At 45.3% G+C, this 20,506-nt stretch overlaps 1 protein-coding gene across 1 annotated transcript in view; it reads left to right on the forward strand.

Moving 5' to 3' along the window:
- LOC107112308 (chromosome unknown open reading frame, human C6orf132) overlaps positions 1-20,506 on the forward strand; it is a 52,855-nt gene that overhangs the window by 13,303 nt on the left and 19,046 nt on the right. The window contains exon 2 of the mRNA XM_015413437.1: positions 3,130-3,245. Within this exon, the coding sequence (XP_015268923.1) occupies positions 3,130-3,245 (116 nt within the window). The remainder of the gene's footprint in view (positions 1-3,129; positions 3,246-20,506) is intronic.

A 20,506-nucleotide genomic window follows, 5' to 3' on the forward strand; every position in this document is an offset into this window, starting at 1 on the left:
GAAATGTCAGAATGATGATTTGCACATACTGTTGGTTCCTGCTGGTCTATTTACACGATTGCCATGTTTGAATAGTGTTGCCCAATCATTAGGCAAGGAAAGCACACTTGAAGGCACCATTAGAGTGTCACATATTGGCCTGGATCCAACCACATTAAGAAATGTCAAGTGTCCTTAAGTTGTGTTTTTTTTTTAAAGAAGGGGCAGTTTCAGAGGGTGTTGGTCAGCAGCAGAACAGTTAAATTCGAGTCCAGTAGCACCTTAGAGGCCAACAAGGTTTTCAGGGCATATGCTTTTGAGAGTCAAAGTTCCCTTCATCAGACATGAGTAGGAATAGAGATCTGAGGCCTTTTATCCCAGTCAGAAGGTAGGCAGGGTTTTGTAAGGAAGGAGCAGTGATTTTTGTTCATTTCACTCTCCCGTTGCAGATCCCTGTTATGTTGGTCCTGAAGGGACACAGATCCACCCAGAACAAAATGTCATGGGGCTAAGATGACAAAATTTGCCACCCCTCCCTTAAGAAACCATAGGGGCATTTACGTTTCCTTAAGTACATGGTTGGATCTGGGCCACTGGCAATTACTTAGTTCATTGTTCTATTTTTGCTGCTGTGTTGGTGCCATTTGGATTTTCTGCTTCAAGTGCCAGCATTTCTTGAAGGGGACAACAACTTTCTGTCCCTTAGTGGGGAAACACCCCCCCCCCCATAGGCATTTTCAGTGCTGATTACAATGCATGATGAAGCAGCAAAGCATCATTTCCTGATTTTTTTCCATTCCTCTGTGTCTTGGTTAGACAGGAACGAAGCCGCCAGGTAATGAAAAATGAGTAGTTTCATCTAAGCCTCACCCTGTGCAGACTCTATTGACTCAACCTGAATGGGGAAAGGCTCTTGAGCTTGCTTGTCCTTTGCTCTGTTTGGGGATGCTTGCAAAGGCACCTGATAAAAGGAGCGGTGGGTGCTGGCAGCCAAGCTGTGAAAGCAGTGATATTCTTGAGCAACACTGAAGGTTCATTGTCCCCAAGATCAGTTTAAATGGTAAAGCAAACCTAAGAGCCTGTGCACTGAAAGCAGACTCCCAGCCAATAGAGGTTTGCTGCTGGAAGAACTGGAGCAGAAATGAAAGATGGTAGCTTGGGATTCAGAGGGATTGTGTGATGTGGTTAATGACAGTCCATTACACTCTCTTGCATCCTTTTGCTTTGCTCAGCCTGTCAGATCCTGACTCTCAGCTAAAGGCCACAGTTTGAGGCCGATCTAGTGGTAGAGGCCGATCTAGTGGTAGAATCAGAGGCCGATCTACTAGTAGAAACAGTTTTCTATAGAGGTATGATAAGGGTAAGGAGCTGCGGTGGCTCAAGTGGTTAAGACACTGAACTGCAGGCTGTGGAAGGTCGGTAGTTCAGCAGTTCAAGACCTGAGTTGCCGCATGACGAACTGAGCTCCCGTCTCTAGTTCCAGCTCCTGCCAACCTAGCAGTTCGAAAGCAAGAAATTGCAAGTAGATAAATAGGTACCACTTTTTTGGGAAGGTAACAGCGTTCCGTGCGCCTCGGTGTTTAGTCATGCCGGCCACATGACCACAGAAACGTCTTCGGACAGCGCTGGCTCTTCGGCTTTGAAACGGAGATGAGCACCGCAACCCTAGAGTCGGACTCGACTGGCTTTCGAGCAAGGGAACCTTTACCTTTACCTTTATGATAAGGGTAGAACGGGAGGCTTTCTCACCAAACTTGAAGAAGCTTGCTTGTGCGCTTGCTGCTAGTGACTCATCAACATTTTGAAAACACAGGATGCTCTGAGCTGTACTGGCAGGGCTGTTTCTTAGTTTGCTTTTTGTTCATGAGGGCCAGCATGGCATAGTAAGTAGAGGGTTGCAGCTCAGCTGGAAATAAAGGACTCAGAATCTCTGTTCACCTACAGATCCCAGTTTACTGGGTGGCCTTGGCCAAAAGCAGAGGTCATTTCGGGGGGGATCGTGGGGGATCGCAGTTCCCCCGGGTGAGGTACGGGGGGCGGGGCACATGACGAAGCCCCGCTCCCTGCTTCCAGCCGCCCCGCTTCTGGCCCTCATTCAGCCAGGAGGAGGCAGGAGAAGAGGGAGGGTAAGTTGGCGGCGGCTGGGACCGTTGGGGGCGGGTGTGTGGCCTTATGACACACTTCCGGTGATGTCAGGGGGTGTGACATATGCTAGTGAGTTATGCTAATGAGTTCCCCTAGCTCTTTTTCTATGAAACGACCCCTGGCCAAAAGGATTGTTTTGGGGGTAAACTGGTTTAATTCCAAGCTTCCTGGTTGATGCTTGAGAATGGATACAACATGCATAGAAAGCACATCATTTATGAATGGCCAAAATAGTACACATGCTCATATAAAAATTGCAGCTGTTAAAAAAATACAGAAAAGTGTTCTGGGAAAAGTCACAATTTATGTCTGTATATGTCATTTGTAGACAACTTTTACTTTGAATCTTGTACCTATGAATTAGGATGATTAAACACATTATATTTGTTAGGTGTAGCACCTAAAATATCTTATGTGTGAAGTGTGAACATTGCAAACACAAGTATCAATTGCAAACCCTTGTCCTGAAGCTGTGACCTGGTAGCAAACTGCTACATAATGTGGCCTGGAGTTCTCCTGTCCAAAACATAACACATGGAGTATCCCTCCATTCTATGGACACATGAAGAGACCCTCAATTCTATGGAATTTTATAGATTTCAGGTGTGGCTGAAACTGTGGTGTTCACTTATACACCTGTGTTTTGAAGGGCTGATTCATGCAGGATGTTTACTTCAGATGCTTGGGCACTTGATTTTTTTGGACGGTCATAACATTCAGTTTAAATAGCACGACCAGTTTGCAAAAGCCACGAAAAAGTGGAGCTAAAAGGCAGCTATACAGAAGAAGTTGTCAGGTTAACTTTCAGCTCCCCGATGCTATTAACCTATCAAGAGTACTACAAATACCTCAATATTTTCCATACAGTTATGATCTTGATTTCCATCTTATTCATTCCCCCCGCACTGCCACCGCCACCAAACTATGTAATGGGTCTTCCACACCTTGAAGACATGTTTGCATTCGGTTGCTGTTTATGGTTTACTTATTTCTCTTTTGGTTCAGGTGATGTGGATGGTATATACCATGGGGATATTCGCTTTGGGACAGTAACGGATTCTGGAACAGCAACACTTAAGCCACGGCCGAGAGTCCGACCTTTGCTGACTTTCTTACCCCTTGTGAGTATTTGCGATATGATTTGGGGTTGGCATGAATTTAGTTTGCATAATGTGTCTGCTGTGAAAGGGAGGGAGATTTTTGCCAGTTGTCTCTTCCTGCTGCAGACTTCCATTTTGCTCCCTGAAGCCTTCAGGGTTGCAGTTCCAGTTTGGGAAATTTCTGGAGAGTATGCTGGTGAAGCCTGAGGAGCATGGAGTTTGGGGATGGGAGGGACCTCAACAAGGTACAAACCCATAAAGTCCACCAGTGTTCCCTCTAAGCTGAGTTAGTGTGAGCCAGCTCACAGTTTTTTAGCCTCCGGCTCACACATTTTTGTCTCAACTCAGGAAAGATGGCTCCGGAGCAAACTGATTTATGCAGGAGCCAAATGGCTCGCTCACAACTTTAATGCCAGTAGCTCACCAAGTAGAATTTTTTGCTCACAAGACTCCACAGCTTAGAGGGAACATTGGAGTCCACCCTCCAAAGCAGCCATTTTCTCCAAGAGAATTGATCTCTGTTGTAATCTCACAATATCTCCAGGCCCTGCATGGAAGTTGGCAACCCTGGCACTGTTCCTTCAGGTCACTGACCTGTAGGAGCACAATTCTGGAAGGCACCGAATGCTGCAGTGGGAGGGGGAAGGTTGGGTAGGTTGCCTCCATCGAGCAAGACTCGGCTTAAAATCTAAGCCACTTGGTTTGCTGTCTTTATTTCACACCAGAGCTGTGTTTATGTGTCATGTGTGTGGCACGGAAGCATGAATGTTGGAGAAAGCTGTATGCAGAGAACAGGGAATGAATCCAGCAGGCTACCATGTATGGAGAAATGGCTGTGATGAGAGCGATGTCAGAACTTTCCCTGCTGTTTTGCAGAAAGGGAAGAAGTAGTACAAAATGAAACATAAAATTGAGGGGAAATTTTCTGGAGGATTATGCTCCAAGTTTATTAAGCAAGCCAGTGTAGGCGAGGCATGGGGAATATCTTCAGCACAAATTACTCTGAAACTTCATTAACAGGATGGGATCTTTCCTGCAAATGCAATGGAAATTAATCTAGGTCAAGATGTTCCTAAATCTGTGGAGGTGATCACTGCTGGTTGTGTCAGAGCCTTGCAATCTTGCCTCAGCACTGCCTCAGATTAATCAAATGAATGACTCACAGAAGGGGCAGAAAGAAAAGGAAAAGCAGGAGGTGCGCAGGCATGTATGTTCATGTGCTGGAATGGTAAGACAGAAAACACTGTGGCTGAATCCAGACATCACAAGCAGACCTTGTTTTGTGCATGATGAGAACGAGCCAGGTTTATTCTTGAGCTCCTCCTCCATTTCCAAACAGGGCTGTCAACAGCCCGCAGTAGGGCTGCCAGCTCTGGGTTGGGAAATACCTGGAGATTTTTTTGGGGGGGTGGAGCCTAGGGAGGGAGGAGTTTGGGGAGGGGAAGGTCTTCAGTGGGGTATAAGGCTACAGAGTGCATTTTGGTGTAGAGAGCCAGTTTGGTGTAGTGGTTAAGTGTGGGGACTCTAATCTGGGAGAACCGGGTTTGATTCCCCACTCCTCCACTTGCACCTGCTGATGTGACCTTGGGTCAGTCACAAGCTCTGGCACGGCTGTCCTTGAAAAAGAGCAGTTTGTGTCAGAGTTCTCTCAGCCCCACCCACCTCACAGGGTGTCTGTTGTGGGGAGGGAAAGGGAGAGGAGTTTGTAAGCCGCTCTGAGACTCCAAGTGAAGGGGGGGTATAAATCCAATTTCCTCCTCCTCCTCCTCCACCTTTCAAAGTGGCCGTTTTCTCCAGGTCAATTGATCTCTGTTGCCTGGAGATCACATGAAATAGCAGGAGATCTCCAGCCACCACCTGGAGGTTGGCAACCCTAGGCTGGATAAAATGTCTTGCCCCTTTAAGGCTTAACGTGTGAAGTGGGCCGTGTTGATGCTTTTTATGGCCCAGAGGTAAATCACATTGCCTGGTAAACAGCATCCCATCAAGCCTATGTTAAAGGGGCAGGATATTCCCCCCCCCCCGAGGTTTTCGGCACCCCTACTTGCATGCAGAGCCTAAGTGCATATGTGATGTCTAAATTCAGCCATGATCTTGTCCAGGTCTGAAGGGATTTAGAAACCAATTTGTAGACCAAAACATACACACCAAAGGGCAGTTTGTTAACATGCACCAATTCAGAGGTCACAACAAATTACCGCTTCATTCATACCCTGAAGTCTTCAGTCTTGGCCTGACACATGAGGGGAGGAGGGAAGGGGGGCAACATGCAAGCCCCAGAAGTAACCTGGCTGGTTCTTGTTTATATGACATTTTATGTTGGTTTGTTCATGATGTCTGAATGCAGACATAACCTTATCTGCCATTTGAATAGTGATGATATCATTCTAGGGCTAGATGTACAGGATAATACCTAAGGGATAAGTGCAGCATTTTCAACAGAATATACTGTTTCCATGTACAGAATGGGGGAATTCTACAGATATACCAAAATTAAGGCTATGTATATGCTGTGACCCTGTACAAATGCAGGAACAAAGCATAGAGTCTGATATGAATTCAGCATCCTGTCTTTTTCCATAAGCAAAGGAATTACTTGACATTACGTAATTTATAAAAGCGTAACATTCTACTTCCCTCAGTGTTGAATGCTGTTTGTTAGACTGCCAACTAAACACAGACTTGGGTGCTTTCACACATGCTGAATACTGCACTTCCTGTGGTTTTCAATGCACTTTAGCAGTCATTTGCAAATGGATTTTGCCCTTTTACAAGTAGTCTTTGGCACTGCTCCGTTACGTTTGCTCCCTGGCCCTTAGAAGCTCAGTCAAAAGTTTGCTGTTTGTGCAATCAATTTGTTTTTACTAAGCAGAAATGATAGATAAGCTGCTCCCGGAAAACCCACAAGCTGGAACCAGTATGGTTAAATTCAGAAAGATATATTTAAGTTAAATGAAGAAGGACTGCTTTATGGAGCTAATACAATAGGTAACTTGGTTATTACAAGAGGCATACAGATATACACCATTTCCTAACAAACTCTGACGTTTTGGTATCTCTCTCAGGCTACACTGACAAAGGCATCCTCTTCTTCTGTACATATCTGGTCCTGGTCATTATACCTGGAGTTTATAACCCTAGATATGGTTGCTGAGTCATGGACCCACAGTCAGAGGCAGAGATAGAATATGGAGCTGCAGAGGTTCCTAATGTCCTGCTTCAGCAGTCTTTCCTCCCATCCTGCTTGCTGTAGCAAGGAACACAGACTGCAAAGGGTCTGTTGAAGAAGCACCACTTCTACATTCTCCCTTGCTCCTCCCAAATTCTCAGAATGACTGGCAGAATGTCTTGTAGCACTTTTAAGTCTGTGCACCTAAATGAAAGAACAACACACCTATCATGAGAAAGGCCCTGCAATTTGACTACGTTTTGCAGTTATAGACAAACAAGAGGCACATAATTTCTTGGACCAGTATATTCTGGTAGATTAGAGAAACTTCCAGGCTCCAAAAGGTGTCCTGGACTCAACAACATGACTTCACATCTGCAGTCTGAATCTTTTGTTCTTTGTGGTACTCGTCTCTGCATAGAGAGTTGTTCATATAAAGTGGTATGCAGCATCTCTTCTTACTACTGGTATGAGACTATGATACTCAGTGTTGAACTATAAAAAATGGTCTGTTGCATCAGGAATGTGCCTCTTTTTGTGGTAGGAATTCTATTTCTTTGGGTTTATTATCTGGTTACAGGAGGGAAGGCAGCATAGTATGGCTGAACCTCTTGGAAGCTAAGCAGGGTTAGTACTTGGATGGGAGACCACCAAGGAAGGCTATGCAAACCACCTCTGCCCCCCACCTGCCTTGAAAGTCCCTTGCTGAGGTCACCATAAGTTAGCTGTGACTTGGCAGGACTTTAGAAACACATTATAGGCCCCGGTCACACGGGCCGGATATCGCGGGGGGAGGCATGGCTAATTGCCCCAGCGCAGTTTGATCCGCGATTACGCGATCAGACGTGCCGGCGGCACACCACGGGTCCTTCCCACGGCGCCGGCGGGTGAACGAGGGACCAAAGGGGAATGCCGCGCACCGGCGCAATCACACCACGGGAGTCTGGAGGCAGCCTGTGGCAAACATTTACTAGTACTTTGCAGGTACTACTTTTTTAACGTGCATTTTTGGCGGTAAGCCACGGGTGCGCTCCACTTCCCAGATGTTGGGGTGTGATCGCGCTCAGATAATCCACCCACCATCCATGCCTCTTGCTGTGCTAAGCATAGAGTTTTCCCCTCAAATGGCTGTGGCCCCTCCCCCAGCGTGCCCGGCGTCATCACGTCACGTCTGGCTGACGTGCATGCCAGGGTGGGGTTTCCCCCAGGGCCCGATTGCGCGGTGGAAATCGGGCCTCCAAAGCGGGGGGAAATCCACCCCCCGGGGGGACTTGGCAGCCCTAAGTCAGGATGCTGTTGAATTCCTCATTGCTGCTGGTTTGACTTGAAAATTCCCATTTCAATTATTTATTTATTTATTTACATTATTTGTAGTCCGCCTTTCTCACAGGGACTCAAGGCAGATTACACACAGTGAGTCAGTACAATCAACAAAATGGGACATTCAAATAACCAATGTGTTAGGATTTTAGAAGTGTGGAACCACCAGAAAGAACTGAGGTATAGCATAAGTATTCACATGACACATTAAGTGGCACAGAAATTACAATAATTGGATCCTACTTACCATAAACTATGCACAACAGTATAGACCACAGTCCCTAACCATTTATCCGAGCAAGCAGGTAAAACCGTTTTGTACAGAGCAACCCTATTACTTGCACAGAAAAGCCCTCTTGAATAGTGAAGTGTTGTATAGTTTGTGGAAGGCCAAGAGTGGGAGCTTTCATGACCTTCTCAAGCAAACTGTCCCATAAGGTGGGATCCACAGCAGAAAAAGCACAGGTGTATGGACAGTTGTTGATTTTGCCCATTTGTAGGTTAGCACCTGCAGAAGCCCCTGCTGACTTGAGCAAAGTCATGACTGAGTGCAGGGAGGCAGTCCCACAAATAAGGGGGGGGTCAAGGCCATGAAGGGCTTTGTATGTGAACTGAACCTGAGAGTCTTCATTTCCCCTGTAATATGTACCCTTTGTGCAATAACTGTGTATATGGCATTTAAAATGGCACATTATTACACAGGAGAAACAAATGAACCAGGAACACCAGCACAGAACTAAAAGGCATAAGACTACAATGCACCAAAATGAAGGGGAAAGGAAACAAGCATATTTGCACATCCCATATTTGAACCGTGGTGTCCCTGCTCAAAGTCCAACCCTCCAATTACTATGCCACACATTCTAATGGTAGAAGATGGTCTCTTAGCTTCCTTATTGAACCAAGGGACATAATTGGCAAAAACAAGGTTTTATAGCTTGAATTCAGATGCCAGACGCCATGCAACAGCATTTGGGACTACAGAAGGCCACAGGGGCGTGCATTTTAGACTGCTTGAGAATGATGCATCAGAGATGTTAGCTCTTGAGAGATCCCAGTGTGAAGCTTTTGTTCCACATCCACTTTTTGCATGTCAACCCCCCTTCTGGAGAGACCAGCACCCTTTCTGCCCTCTGAAATAAGATGAGTCAGCTAGCATAGAGTGGATTTGAGAAACTTTTAAAAGGCAGCAGCATATTTTCCCTGTGAAGAGAGGACAGCATTTAGGAAGAGTCAGAACACTTTGTGTGTGATCCTCAGAGCCCTTCTGGCATTACTTTAGCACCATGGGAGCCACTGCAATGTGTGTCCTTTCCCTGCTGCTCAGGAACCATCACAAGCCCTTGGTCACATGAGAAGATCTGGAGGTTCAGCTGTTCCAGCCCTGTTGTTCCTGGGGCAACACTGGCATGGGAAGAAGTCACACTGAGGACTCCTCCGGTGTGGCTTGAGGCTTCCAACATACCAGAGAGATATGGGAAAGGAACACAGTGCAAACAATCCCATGCTGTGGTGGAGGTAACTTCTGAAGGGTTCCATAGAGCAGTCACTAGGGATGCCAGCCTGCAGGTCGAACATGGGGAGCCCCTGAAATATAGAGGTCAGTTACCCTGGAGATAAGGGTAGACTCCATGGCATTGTACCTCACTGAGCTCCCTGTCCTCCCCAGGCTCCATCCCCAAATCTCCAGGAGTTTCCCAACCTGGATGTGGTCCCCTTTACCCCCTGCTGGTGGCCAGGAGAGACCTGGCAAGCCTAACAGTCACTTAGGGAAGCATGGTCTTGGACAATCTGCTTTAGGACTTCTGCATGCAATGATCATGCCCAGGGTGATATGGAACTAGGCTTGCCAAGTCCCCCCGGGGGGCGGGGAAACCCCCACCCCAGAGGCCCGTTCCCCGCTGGCGGTGGACCAGGCCCTGGGGGAAGCCCCACCCCGATGTGCGCGTCACCCGGAAGTGACGTGACAACGCCGGGCATGCTGGGGGCGAGGCCACGGTCATCCGAGGGAAAACTCCATGGTTCTCCCTCGGATGGTCGTGGCCCCGCCCCCAGCATGCCTGGGAGTCCCCCGCTGCGGCGTGACACCAGACTTGGCAACCCTATATGGAACTTGTAGGGATGCCAGCCTTTGTGTGGGACTTGGGGATCCCCTGGAATTATAGTTTATCTCCAGACTACAGAGATCAGTTCCCCAGGAGAAAATGGATGCTTTGGACTGTGGACTCTGTGGCATTGTATCCCACTGAGGTCCCTGTCCCCCCCAGGCTCCATCCCCAAATCTCCAGGAGTTTCCCAACCTAGATCTGGCAATCCTATCCCCCCAGCCCTTGCTGGTGGCCGGGGGGGACATGGCAACCCTATGTGGAAGCATTTTCTTACCATTGCCACCAGAAGAGGAGGCTGTTCATATGGGGGGGCGGCATGACCCTGCTTAGGGGCAAACTGCAGTAAAACTCCAATGGCCACATTTTTTATTGGGAAAGGGACAGTGACATGCAACAAACTCAGGGCTTAACTGCATGTTACACTATCCCTGGGGACGTCCTCATGCTGGAGATTTGTATTGGGACCTGATTTGTATTGGGACCGTGGAGAGCTGAAAGAGGGCACTTTGATCTTTTCTCCTGCACCATTTTCCAAACCTGAAAGAACCTGGGGTGGGAGTGCTATTTATCTCACGGGGGGGGGGGAGGTCCCCCGCTTGTACTGATGAGTTATCTTCCCACTGCCGAGTGCCACCTCCTCTGATTCCAGATGGGTGTTTATCCTTGCAGTTTTGCCTGGAATGTTTAGGGCTGCCAACCCTGGATTGGGAAATCACTGGAGATTTGGACATGGAAACTGGGGAGGGTGGTGTTTGGGAAGGGGAATGAGCTCAGCAGGGATGATACCATGTAGTTCACCCTCTGAAGCGGCCATTTTTTCCAGGGGGATTGATTTGGAAATCGGTTGCAATTCTGGATCTTCAGCCTCCACCTGAACTAGACTGGCAACCCTGGCGGCGTCACAGAGAGATAAGTAGTCAGACAGTTTGGGATGGACAAGTGAGTGGCAGGGAGAAAGTTACTCTCCTCTTGTGCGGCTTCCCTGCTCCAAATCCCTGCCCCCTCCAGAATGTGCTTTGCTGTGCCAAGAGTGGCTTTGCTTATGCATGTGAATGCAGTGTGCAGTGCCCTTGAATACTGGAGGAAAGAGGTAAACAAGGCTGAAATATGAAGTACGTGAGGCCAAACCCATGCCTCTAGCCTTTTATATATCTGAAATTCTTGACCCGCAAGCCTTTCCCTTATGTAGGAATTGACCCCCATGTAGGCTTGCATCACAAAAGAATGAGGGTTTGACCAACTGCTGTGGCTGTAAAAGTAAGTCAATATTTGAAGTGCTTTGGAAAGTGTGTACACCCAATATTGGACAGAAGCCCTTACATATTCCTTTACCATGAAAATATCTCCCTCTAAGACCAAAACTTCCTTGCCACACCCTGCTGTGAGTATTGAACTTGGCATCAGCCTTGCACACTGAAAGTATGGCATCCAGGAAGTATTTTTCATATTTTATCAGGAAAGTATGGAAAGGAAGTATTTTTCATATTTTATCAGGAAACATGTAGCATTCTGAGCAACATATATTGTTAGAGCAGAATCATTCACAGTTGCAGATTTACATATGGCTGATGCCTGTATAATTATGGATGGCACATGCACACCAGGGTGTACACCTCTGCCATTTGCATCTCCTCTTGCCTAACAAAAGTTTCATTTCTGTCGTTTCGCTTAGTTGAGGAGGAGAGTATCGTAGAAAAGGGTGCATGGTGGAGGGGGGACTAGTGAGCTTTACACCAAACTGAGGACTGAGCAACATGTCACCTGGGAGATCTGTGCTCAAAAATATATTTATCATATCTAGACAACACAAAAGAAGGGGCAAAAACCCAACCCCAAAATGGAATTGGATATCTAAAGGCTGAGGGTACAAACATGTATAAAGAGGGATTAAAAAAAAAATATTTATGTTACAGTGCACTTAAAAATTCATTAAAAACAAAATAGGCCTTTAGGCCTTACAGGTCACACACTGAGTTGTACTAGGGTTGCCAAGTCGAATCTTCTTACCGGCGGGGGAGCGTTGCCGGGCTCCGGGAGCTCTCCTCTGATGCGCGCGCACTTTGCACGCGCTGCCAGCACATCCCAGAAGTGATGCGCGACGTTGATTACGTTGGGGCCGTAGCCCCGATCGTCGGAGGGAAAACCATAGAGTTTTCCCTCCAACGATCGGGGCCATGCCCCCAACATGATCAACGTGGTTGCGTCACCTCTGGTGACGCAGCCACGCTGCGCGTTGGGGGACGGAGTTCCCCCCGGGGCCCGATTCCATGGCAGCGGAAATCGGGCCTCCAAAGCGGGGGTTTACCCACCACCCGCCCCCACTTGGCAACCCTAAGTTGTACACGTTATATACAATGTAACATACTATTAGTGGCACTGATTCGAAACAATACACCAATGACATCAGACCAGATGTGTTTTGGCCACCTAGGCCTTCTTCAGTGGTCTTAGTTCAATACTACATACATACTATATGAAGGAATCTGTATCCTAGTTAAGCTTTTAAGGCCATGTGGGTGCCTAAAAATTAATAATGAATCAAACTAACATACTGATGAAATCTTGATCTCCTACACAGGGTTACCAACCTCCAGATGGTAGCTGGAGATCCTAGAGTTGCCAGCCTCCAGGTGGGTAGAAATGAGCAGAAACAACCGTGATATATTATGCCAAAAGAAAAATACGCAGGCTTATAAGTTCTTATCCACTATTCAGTTTACTGTAGAAAGTCAATTTCTCAGAAATCATTCATAATGACATCATCAGCACCAACAGACCATGCATATCAAGTCTCGTTTCGTTCACAACTTTGTCAGAGTGTGTAGCATTGAAATTTCAATATAATTAATTCATTTAGAAAGCACTATGGCCAAATCTCTTAGAATCATTCACCAATTCAAATGACGTTATGAATTGGTGAATGATTCTAAGAGATTTGGCCATTGTGCTTTCTAAATGAATTAATTATTTTGAAATTTCAAGGCTACACACTCTGACAAAGTTGTGAATGAAACGAGACTTGATATGCATGGTCCGCTGGTGTTGATGGCACCATTATGATTTCTGAGAAATTGACTGTCTACAGTAAACTGAATAGTGGATAAGAACTTATAAGCCTGCATATTTTTCTTTTGGCATAATTTATCACGGTTGTTTCTGCTCATTTCTACCTTCCTTCCCGTGATCTCTCTTTGTGCTTTGCAGCCTCCAGGTGGGGCCTGGAGATCTCCCGCTTTTACAACAGATCTCCAGCTGATAGAGATCAGCTCCCCTGGAGAAAATGGCTGCTTTGAAAGGTGGACTCTATGGCCTTATACCCCAGTGAAGTCCCTCCCCTCCCCAAACCCCGGCCTCTCCTGGATCCACCCCCAAAGTCTCCAGGTATTTTCCAACCCAGACCTGGCAACCCTAAGATCTCCTGGGATTACAACGGATCTCCAGGAGACAGAGATCAGTTTTCCTGGAGAGAATGGCCACTTTGGAAAGTGGATTCTATGGCATTATATCCCATTGAAATCCCTCCCCTCCTCAAACCCCACCTTCCTCAGGCTTCACCCCCCCCCCAGATTTCCAGGTATTTCCCAGCCCGGAGCTGGCAACCCTACACATGAACGTGTGAGCCAAGACTCACTAAAATCTTTCAACAAAAAGATTAGCGAGAAGGGGGGTGTCTTGTCAAAGGATGTGGGTTCTTAAATTGAAAAACTGGAACATGGGATCATTTACTGATGACTTAATAGCAAAAGGACTCAAGCAACTGGTTGGAGTGACACTGTTTTGTGGGACACTAGTGAAGCAGGTTGTGAGCCCAGAGTTCCCTCTACATTTGCTACAGCTACTTGGAGCATCAGACTCTCTTTCAGCCTGTCCTGCCACATAAGGTCATAATCTGTCCCCAGCAGGCAAGAAAGAACAATTCTCTATTGCAGTGAAGCCTGGTCCTGGAAAGGATAATTGATGCTTCAAAGGTCTCATGATTCACATTCCACAAGCCTGAAATGCTGGTTTGAAGCCATCCAAAATGGGGAAAGTGGTTCTTGATGAGTCAGATGAAAGCAGGGGACAAACTACTACTTTGTTCCATCACAGCAATGAACTTGGTACTCTACAGTGACAAAGGCCTTGCAAGATACCTCCGTGCAGAAATACCTGGGTGATGCAGGATGTCTTTTTCCAGAGCAATCAATTATTTGAAATCCTTTCAGAGAGCTTCAAAGAGCCTCTCACCTCTCAACACAGTTTGGGAGATGGCATTTAGCCCAGTTAGGCCTGAGGTTGCTATGGATTGGGAGTTAAGCAGACTCAGCCACAGTCAGTACTTGGAAGGGAGATCACCAAGACTAGGATTGCTATGCAAAGGAAGGCAATGGCAAACCACCTCTGTTCATTTTATTCCAGGAACACCCCATAACAAGAGTTACTATGAGTTGGTTGCAACTCAATGGCTTCTTCTTTCCCTTAGCACAGTTGGCCATAAGATCCAGTTGAAATGACCCTTTAAAAAATTTAAAGTTTTCTATGGCTGCGGTCACACGGAACATTAGCCATGCTAGAGAGACGGAAGATAGGTGGATTTTCCGGGTGCGATCTCACCGCCACATCTGGGAAGCGTAGAGCTCCCGTGGCTCATCCGAGGCTTCCCGCCGAAGATGCGGGGTAAAAAACTAGTACCTCCGAGGTACTAGTTTCCGGTAACCGCGGGGCAAGGGCAGGCATCTGATCGCGTTTCTGGTGGCATCCGGCGCCCGCCCATGTCCCCTTGCAAAAAGGTTTTTTCTCCCCAAGTCTCCATGGATGCGCACAAGCACCCAACAGAGCATGCGCATACTTTAATGTACAGAAAAAAAAACCCGTTTGCCGCACTGCGCCGCTTCTTTGCCATGCCACAGGATTGTCCTGTGATCAGCACCTCCCCCCTACCCACGGGACCTCCACGGGATGTCGGATCGCGCAACTGTGCGTTATTTTGCCCCGGGGCAAACAGCATCGCCTTCCCCCCGCAATATCCGGCCCGTGTGACCGGGGCCATTATGATTTTTTTAGGATTATTTTTATTGCAGAAACAGAAAATACCGTGAAATGCATATTTAAAAGGACAATAAAATCCTGTAATAACTATTTACAATATTGAAAAAAATGCATGTATATTGTCTTGAAATGCAGTGTTCCAGTACCTCTAAAAAGTGTCCATATTTCATTGAATTTATTACACTGGGCATTAACACCCATCATATCATGTTAATTTGTGGATAAATGCAATGTCCCAGATGCTTTTAAACCAGTCTGATATAAGGGGGGAAATGTGTTCTAAATTTGCTTTCAGGTAACCCAAAAGAACTACTTTAGAATCCATTACAAGCTTTCTCCACTCCGGACATGTTATTAATTAATTCCACTATTTCTTTTTGAGAATTACTTATTATTGGCTAAATCCCAAAGATATGTTAAAATCTGCTTTTTACCAGTAGCAAAGCAAGCAAATATTCAACATAATTGTCGTTTTAAAAAAAATCTAAAGTTTTCTGGAATCTAAGCAAGGCCCAGGACTGCACATTAAAGACTTTGTGACACAGTTGTGACCAAGCCCAGTATGTCAATTCTGCTTTCAGTCGGACAACAGTAGCCATGTCCACAAGTTACAGTGAATGCCTGTTCAATCTATGTACAGTGTACACTTAATTTTAATTTATATGTATGTTGAGTAATTCTCTTGTTACAGTTAATTCATGTACAGCTGAATATGTGATACATACCCCACATTTTGTAGGTTTTGGTCCCTTGTTTTATTTCTAAAGTGGATGTATTTTGGCTTCTTTTTTTTACAACCAGATGTACACATGTATAGGTAGGATGTATGTGTGTTCACTGTAACACATGAACAAGGCTTGTATATCCAGTGATCCCTGTTTTCAGCACAATGAGTAGTATTGTGGTTAAGAAGGGAGAAAAACTAATTTTCCCCGAGTGAATCCAGATTCCGTTATGGAAAGATATCTGAACTTTGGCCTGGACCCCCACTTGTTAAATATTAGCGAGAATTCCAGACAGCTTCAGAATTCTAGCCATCTAAATTTCTGCAAATGCATGTGACATTTGGAATTGCAAAATCAAAGGGTCACGTTTCAGAGCAGAACCAGCATTTTGGAAGTCTGTCGGTGTTCTTAGTAACCTGTGTTTACTGCATAATATACAGTTACAAAGTTGTGATTTTATTATGAGTTTCCTAACTCTCGGTGTTTGTGAGGACCAGGAAGTTTATCATTGTGTAATTATGTAAAGAATATGCCTATTTAATTTGTGGGTGGCCAAAGGAATTAAAAACAAACAAAAGGAATGCTGTATATTTGGATAAATGGTGTATGTGTGGATAAAATAACTGCCTGTTCAAATATGAAGGTCTGATCCTTCGCAACATAACCCTCCTGTCTCCCCTTTCCTGCTGTTGCCTGCTGTCCTCCCTGAAAAGCTGCTCCTGATGGGTCAGTGGAGCAACTGTTGGTCTCTCTGAAACAGGCACCCAGGAACAGTGTGATGCACCTGCAGGAGGGTCCACAGTAGGAAGGGGGGACATGATGAAAATGTTGTCCAAGGCAACATTTAACAAATACAACCAATTGTTAAGCATGTAGCCACCAGAAGATACTACCGTGATTACAAATGTACAGTTCGTCAAATACAGAGCAAACGGTAGGAGAAGAGGCTGAAGCTTGGGCTGCTTCATTATGGCAGTGATTCCCTTTGTAGCTCTCATTGCCACTACAAACACAGAGGCATTCACGGCAGCAACAGAGCATCCACATGACAGTTTCCCCCATGCTTTTCTTGCCTTGTCTCCCTGTGGCTAACTTTCCCCCATATATCTCTGCAAAAAAAGGCTAGGTTCTTTTTAAAATGAAAGCTGGAGATTCAGAGGAGCTAGTAGATTGTGCTAACAGATTGTTATAATGTTATTACAATGGCTGTGTGTGTTTTTTAAAAAAGAAAAGTCCCCAAAGCCCTGTGATGGCGCAAGGCAAATGGCAGGAGGCTGACATAAGGAAAAGGGGGCTAATATGGGCAGGACTTTCAATAATGCAAACTTGGACTACAATCTTTCCAAAAAGTTAATATTAAACCAGGTTCAGGAAAGACTGCAGCAAAGCAGGGGGAAAATGCAGAAAGTGGATGGTTAGGGGATGATGTTGTATGTGGATGCTCCTAAACAAAAATAAACACACACACACATCTCCTGCACCAGTTTAAATACCAAACCAGAGCAGAACCTCTGTGGGCAAGTAATGTTAGATTTGATTAGATTTATTAGATTTCTACCTTGCCCTCCCGGCCTAGGCCGGCTCAGGGTGGCTTACATAAAAACAGCATTAAATTTACAATAATATAGAATAAAAATTAGACAGCATCAATTCAATCAATCCAAGACCTCCTTCTAGAATTGTCACAATCCTGAAATGGCAAGAAAAGGTATTTTGAATGATAAGGAACCACATAAGGCTGCTGATGTGCACATTGATAGATGAGTGCATGAGATACATACATCCCACATGCTAATGGCAGATATATTCTGAATGCTAGCTGTCTTAATAAAGATCTGCACAGCTTCTGTGTGGCTTATGAATATCAGGTGCTTGGATTCAGTGCATGTGATACTCACAGATTCCTTTCTTTGGACGTATTCAGCAATACAGGGTAAGTGAATGTGTGGAGCTACTGGAACCAGAAGTCAAAGTTTATGGGGACTGAAAGAATGAGAGGAGGTTCACAAAGATATAAGATCCCTTTGGATCAAATCAAGGGTTCATTTAGTCCAGTATCCTGTTTTGCACAATGGCCAATAAAATTTTCTGGAAGGTACAGTTTCTCCATGTTGTCCCCACTTCCCAGTAACTAGTACTCATGTCTCTGAAAATGGAGTTGCCATCCAACCATCATGACTAATAGGTCAGTGTTCCCTTTAAGCTGAGTTAGTGTGCGCTAGCTCACCGTTTTTTAGCCTCTGACTCACAGATTTTTGTCTTAGCTCAGGAAGGATGGCTCCAGAGCAAACTAATTTATGCAGTAGCCAAATTGCTCGCTCACAACTTTAATGACAGTAGCTCACAAAATAGAATTTTTGCTCATAAGACTCCATAGCTTAGAGGGAGCATTGGTCTGGACTTGTCTGCCATAAATTTGTCTAATTCACTTTAAAAGCTGTCTAAATTAGTGAATTCCACACAAATTGAGTGTGTGTTACACAGAGAAAACTTTCTTCTGTCTTACTGGAATCTACTGTCCCGTCAACTTTTTGTGTATGACTTGAGTGCTAGTGTTTTGTGAGAGGGAGGAAACATTTCTCTGTTCCCATTCTCCTTTATTGTGTACCGTTTCATAAATCTCTTTCATGTTCTTCTCAGAGTCTTCTGTGAGTGGAAAAGCTCCAAACACTTCCATAGTAGCATGTGGAGGAATGTCAAGAGAGATGAATGGGCAGCTGTATGTGCTGAAGGCTGTGTAGAGAATTCAGACACACATGGATGAGACTTTTAGGGGATCTCAGTGATTTTAGGGTGGAAATGGCTGGCGTGTATGAGAAAGAAATGCTATTAAAAATGTGGATTTGTCAGGACATCTAATGTGTAGCTATATCTAGAAAATATGTACTAATAGCTTTGTATGGCAAGACTAGTTAATACTTTCATGCCCTTCCATGTTTGTTGCTATGCTCTTGGTATAGGCTAGAAGAAAAGCTTCCCTGAATTCAAGAAGTTTTGTTATTGCCTTTTATATATAGTCTTTCGAGGGCAGGATACAGCTGAGGTGGCAGCATGTTGTTTAGAGTAATGGTTGTGAAGCCGCCCCATATTGTCCTGGTTTGAATTGTGTCCTGTGTCCTGATTTCCACTTAGTTTGGTCAACTCTGGGCCTACTTTGGCACTGGCAATGGCAAATGACAGCATGTGCTCAATGAAAAGCACAGATTGCTAGGTAATTCATAATTAAAGGTGTGTTCATACCTGAAACCCTCCAGATGAGGCACAACACTTTAATTAATCATAAGAATTCACATTTCCTCATAGTTACACCTTGTTGAGATGGTGCAGAGCAAAGCATTTTCAGTGAAAATCACTGGAAGTTCACATCCTCTTGTTTACTCTGAAACAATTGCTATCTTTGAATGTGCTTCACCTTTGCTGGTCTCCTTCAGTCCATGTGCATCAGAAGAGACCAATGTAAGATCAATCTGTGGCTTGTATAGGGTACATGGCTCACTGTCTTTGATAAGCACGAAGCTGTGGGGAAATATATCTGCATTTCCCAGGCACGCTAACCACAGTCCCAAGGTGTGTGTACCAATGCTGAACTGCAAGCAGTGGAAGCTGCCGTACTGCTGGGTCCTAAACATTTTTCATGGAGTATTTCTACCTGAGGACTAATTCATCTAACCAAGTTGGTGTGCCAGTTTTAACAATACCCTTTAGATAAATATATATGTCTGGCTTAATCATTTGTGTTTGTAAAAATTACAGAGAATGCTACTTCAAGTAATGGAACATGGCACAATACATGAACAAAATCTCATTTCCCTGGAGGATCTATCTGATGTGCGTCTGTTCAACATGTGCAAGACAGAAATGCAGTTGTTGTTGTTCAGTCGCACAGTCGAGTCCGACTCTTCGTGACCCCATGGACCAGATCAAGCCAGGCCTTCCTGTCTTCCGTCGTCCTCTGAAGTTTGCTCAATTACATGTTCGTTGCATCTATGACACTGTCTAACCATCTCATCCTTTGCCGTCCCTGTCTTCTTTGACCTTCAATCTTTCCCAGCATCAGGGACTTCTCCAGTGAGTGCTCCCTTCTCATTTGGTGGCCTAAGTATTTGAGCTTCAGTTTCATTATCTGGCCTTCCAGGGAACAGTCAGGGTTGATTTCTTTTAGGATTGAATGATTTGATCTTCTTGCAGTCCAAGGGACTCTCAAGAGTCTTCTCCAGCACCATAGTTCAAAAGAATCTATTCTTCGGTGCTCGGCCTTCCTTATAGTCCAACTCTTGCAGCCGTACATGACTACTGGGAATACCATTGCTTTGACCATGCGGACTTTTGTTGGCAGGGTGATGTCTCTACTTTTTATCATGCTGTTTAGGTTCGCCATCGCTTTCCTCCCAAGGAGCAGGCATCTTTTAATTTAATGGCTGCTGTCAAAGTCTGCGGTGATCTGGGATCCCAGGAACGTGAAGTCTGTCACTACTTCCACGACTTCCCCTTCTATTTGCCAAGGAGTGATGGGGCCGGGTGCCATGATCTTAGTTTTTTTTGATGTTGAGCTTCAAGCCCACTTTTGCGCTCTCCTCTTTGACCCTGAGCAAGAGGCTCTTTAGGTCCTCTTCCCTTTCTGCCATTAGAGTGGTATCGTCTGCATATCTGAGGTTGTTGATCTTTTCCCCAGCAATCTTAATTTCCACTTGTGATTCATCCAGGCCTGCATTTCACATTATGTACTCTGCATATATATTAAATAAGCAAGGTGACAATATACATCCTTGTCATACTCCTTTTCCTATGCTATACCAATCAGTTGTTCCATATCCGGTTCTAACTGTTGCTTCTTGGCCCCTTATACAGGTTTCTCAAGAGACATGTGAGGTGGTCTGGTACTCCCATCTCTTTAAGGACCTGCCATAGTTTGTTGTGATCCACACAGTCAAA

This window comes from Gekko japonicus, unplaced genomic scaffold (assembly GCF_001447785.1).
Source record: "Gekko japonicus isolate JY-2015 unplaced genomic scaffold, Gekko_japonicus_V1.1 scaffold1043, whole genome shotgun sequence".
Lineage (NCBI taxonomy): Eukaryota > Metazoa > Chordata > Lepidosauria > Squamata > Gekkonidae > Gekko > Gekko japonicus.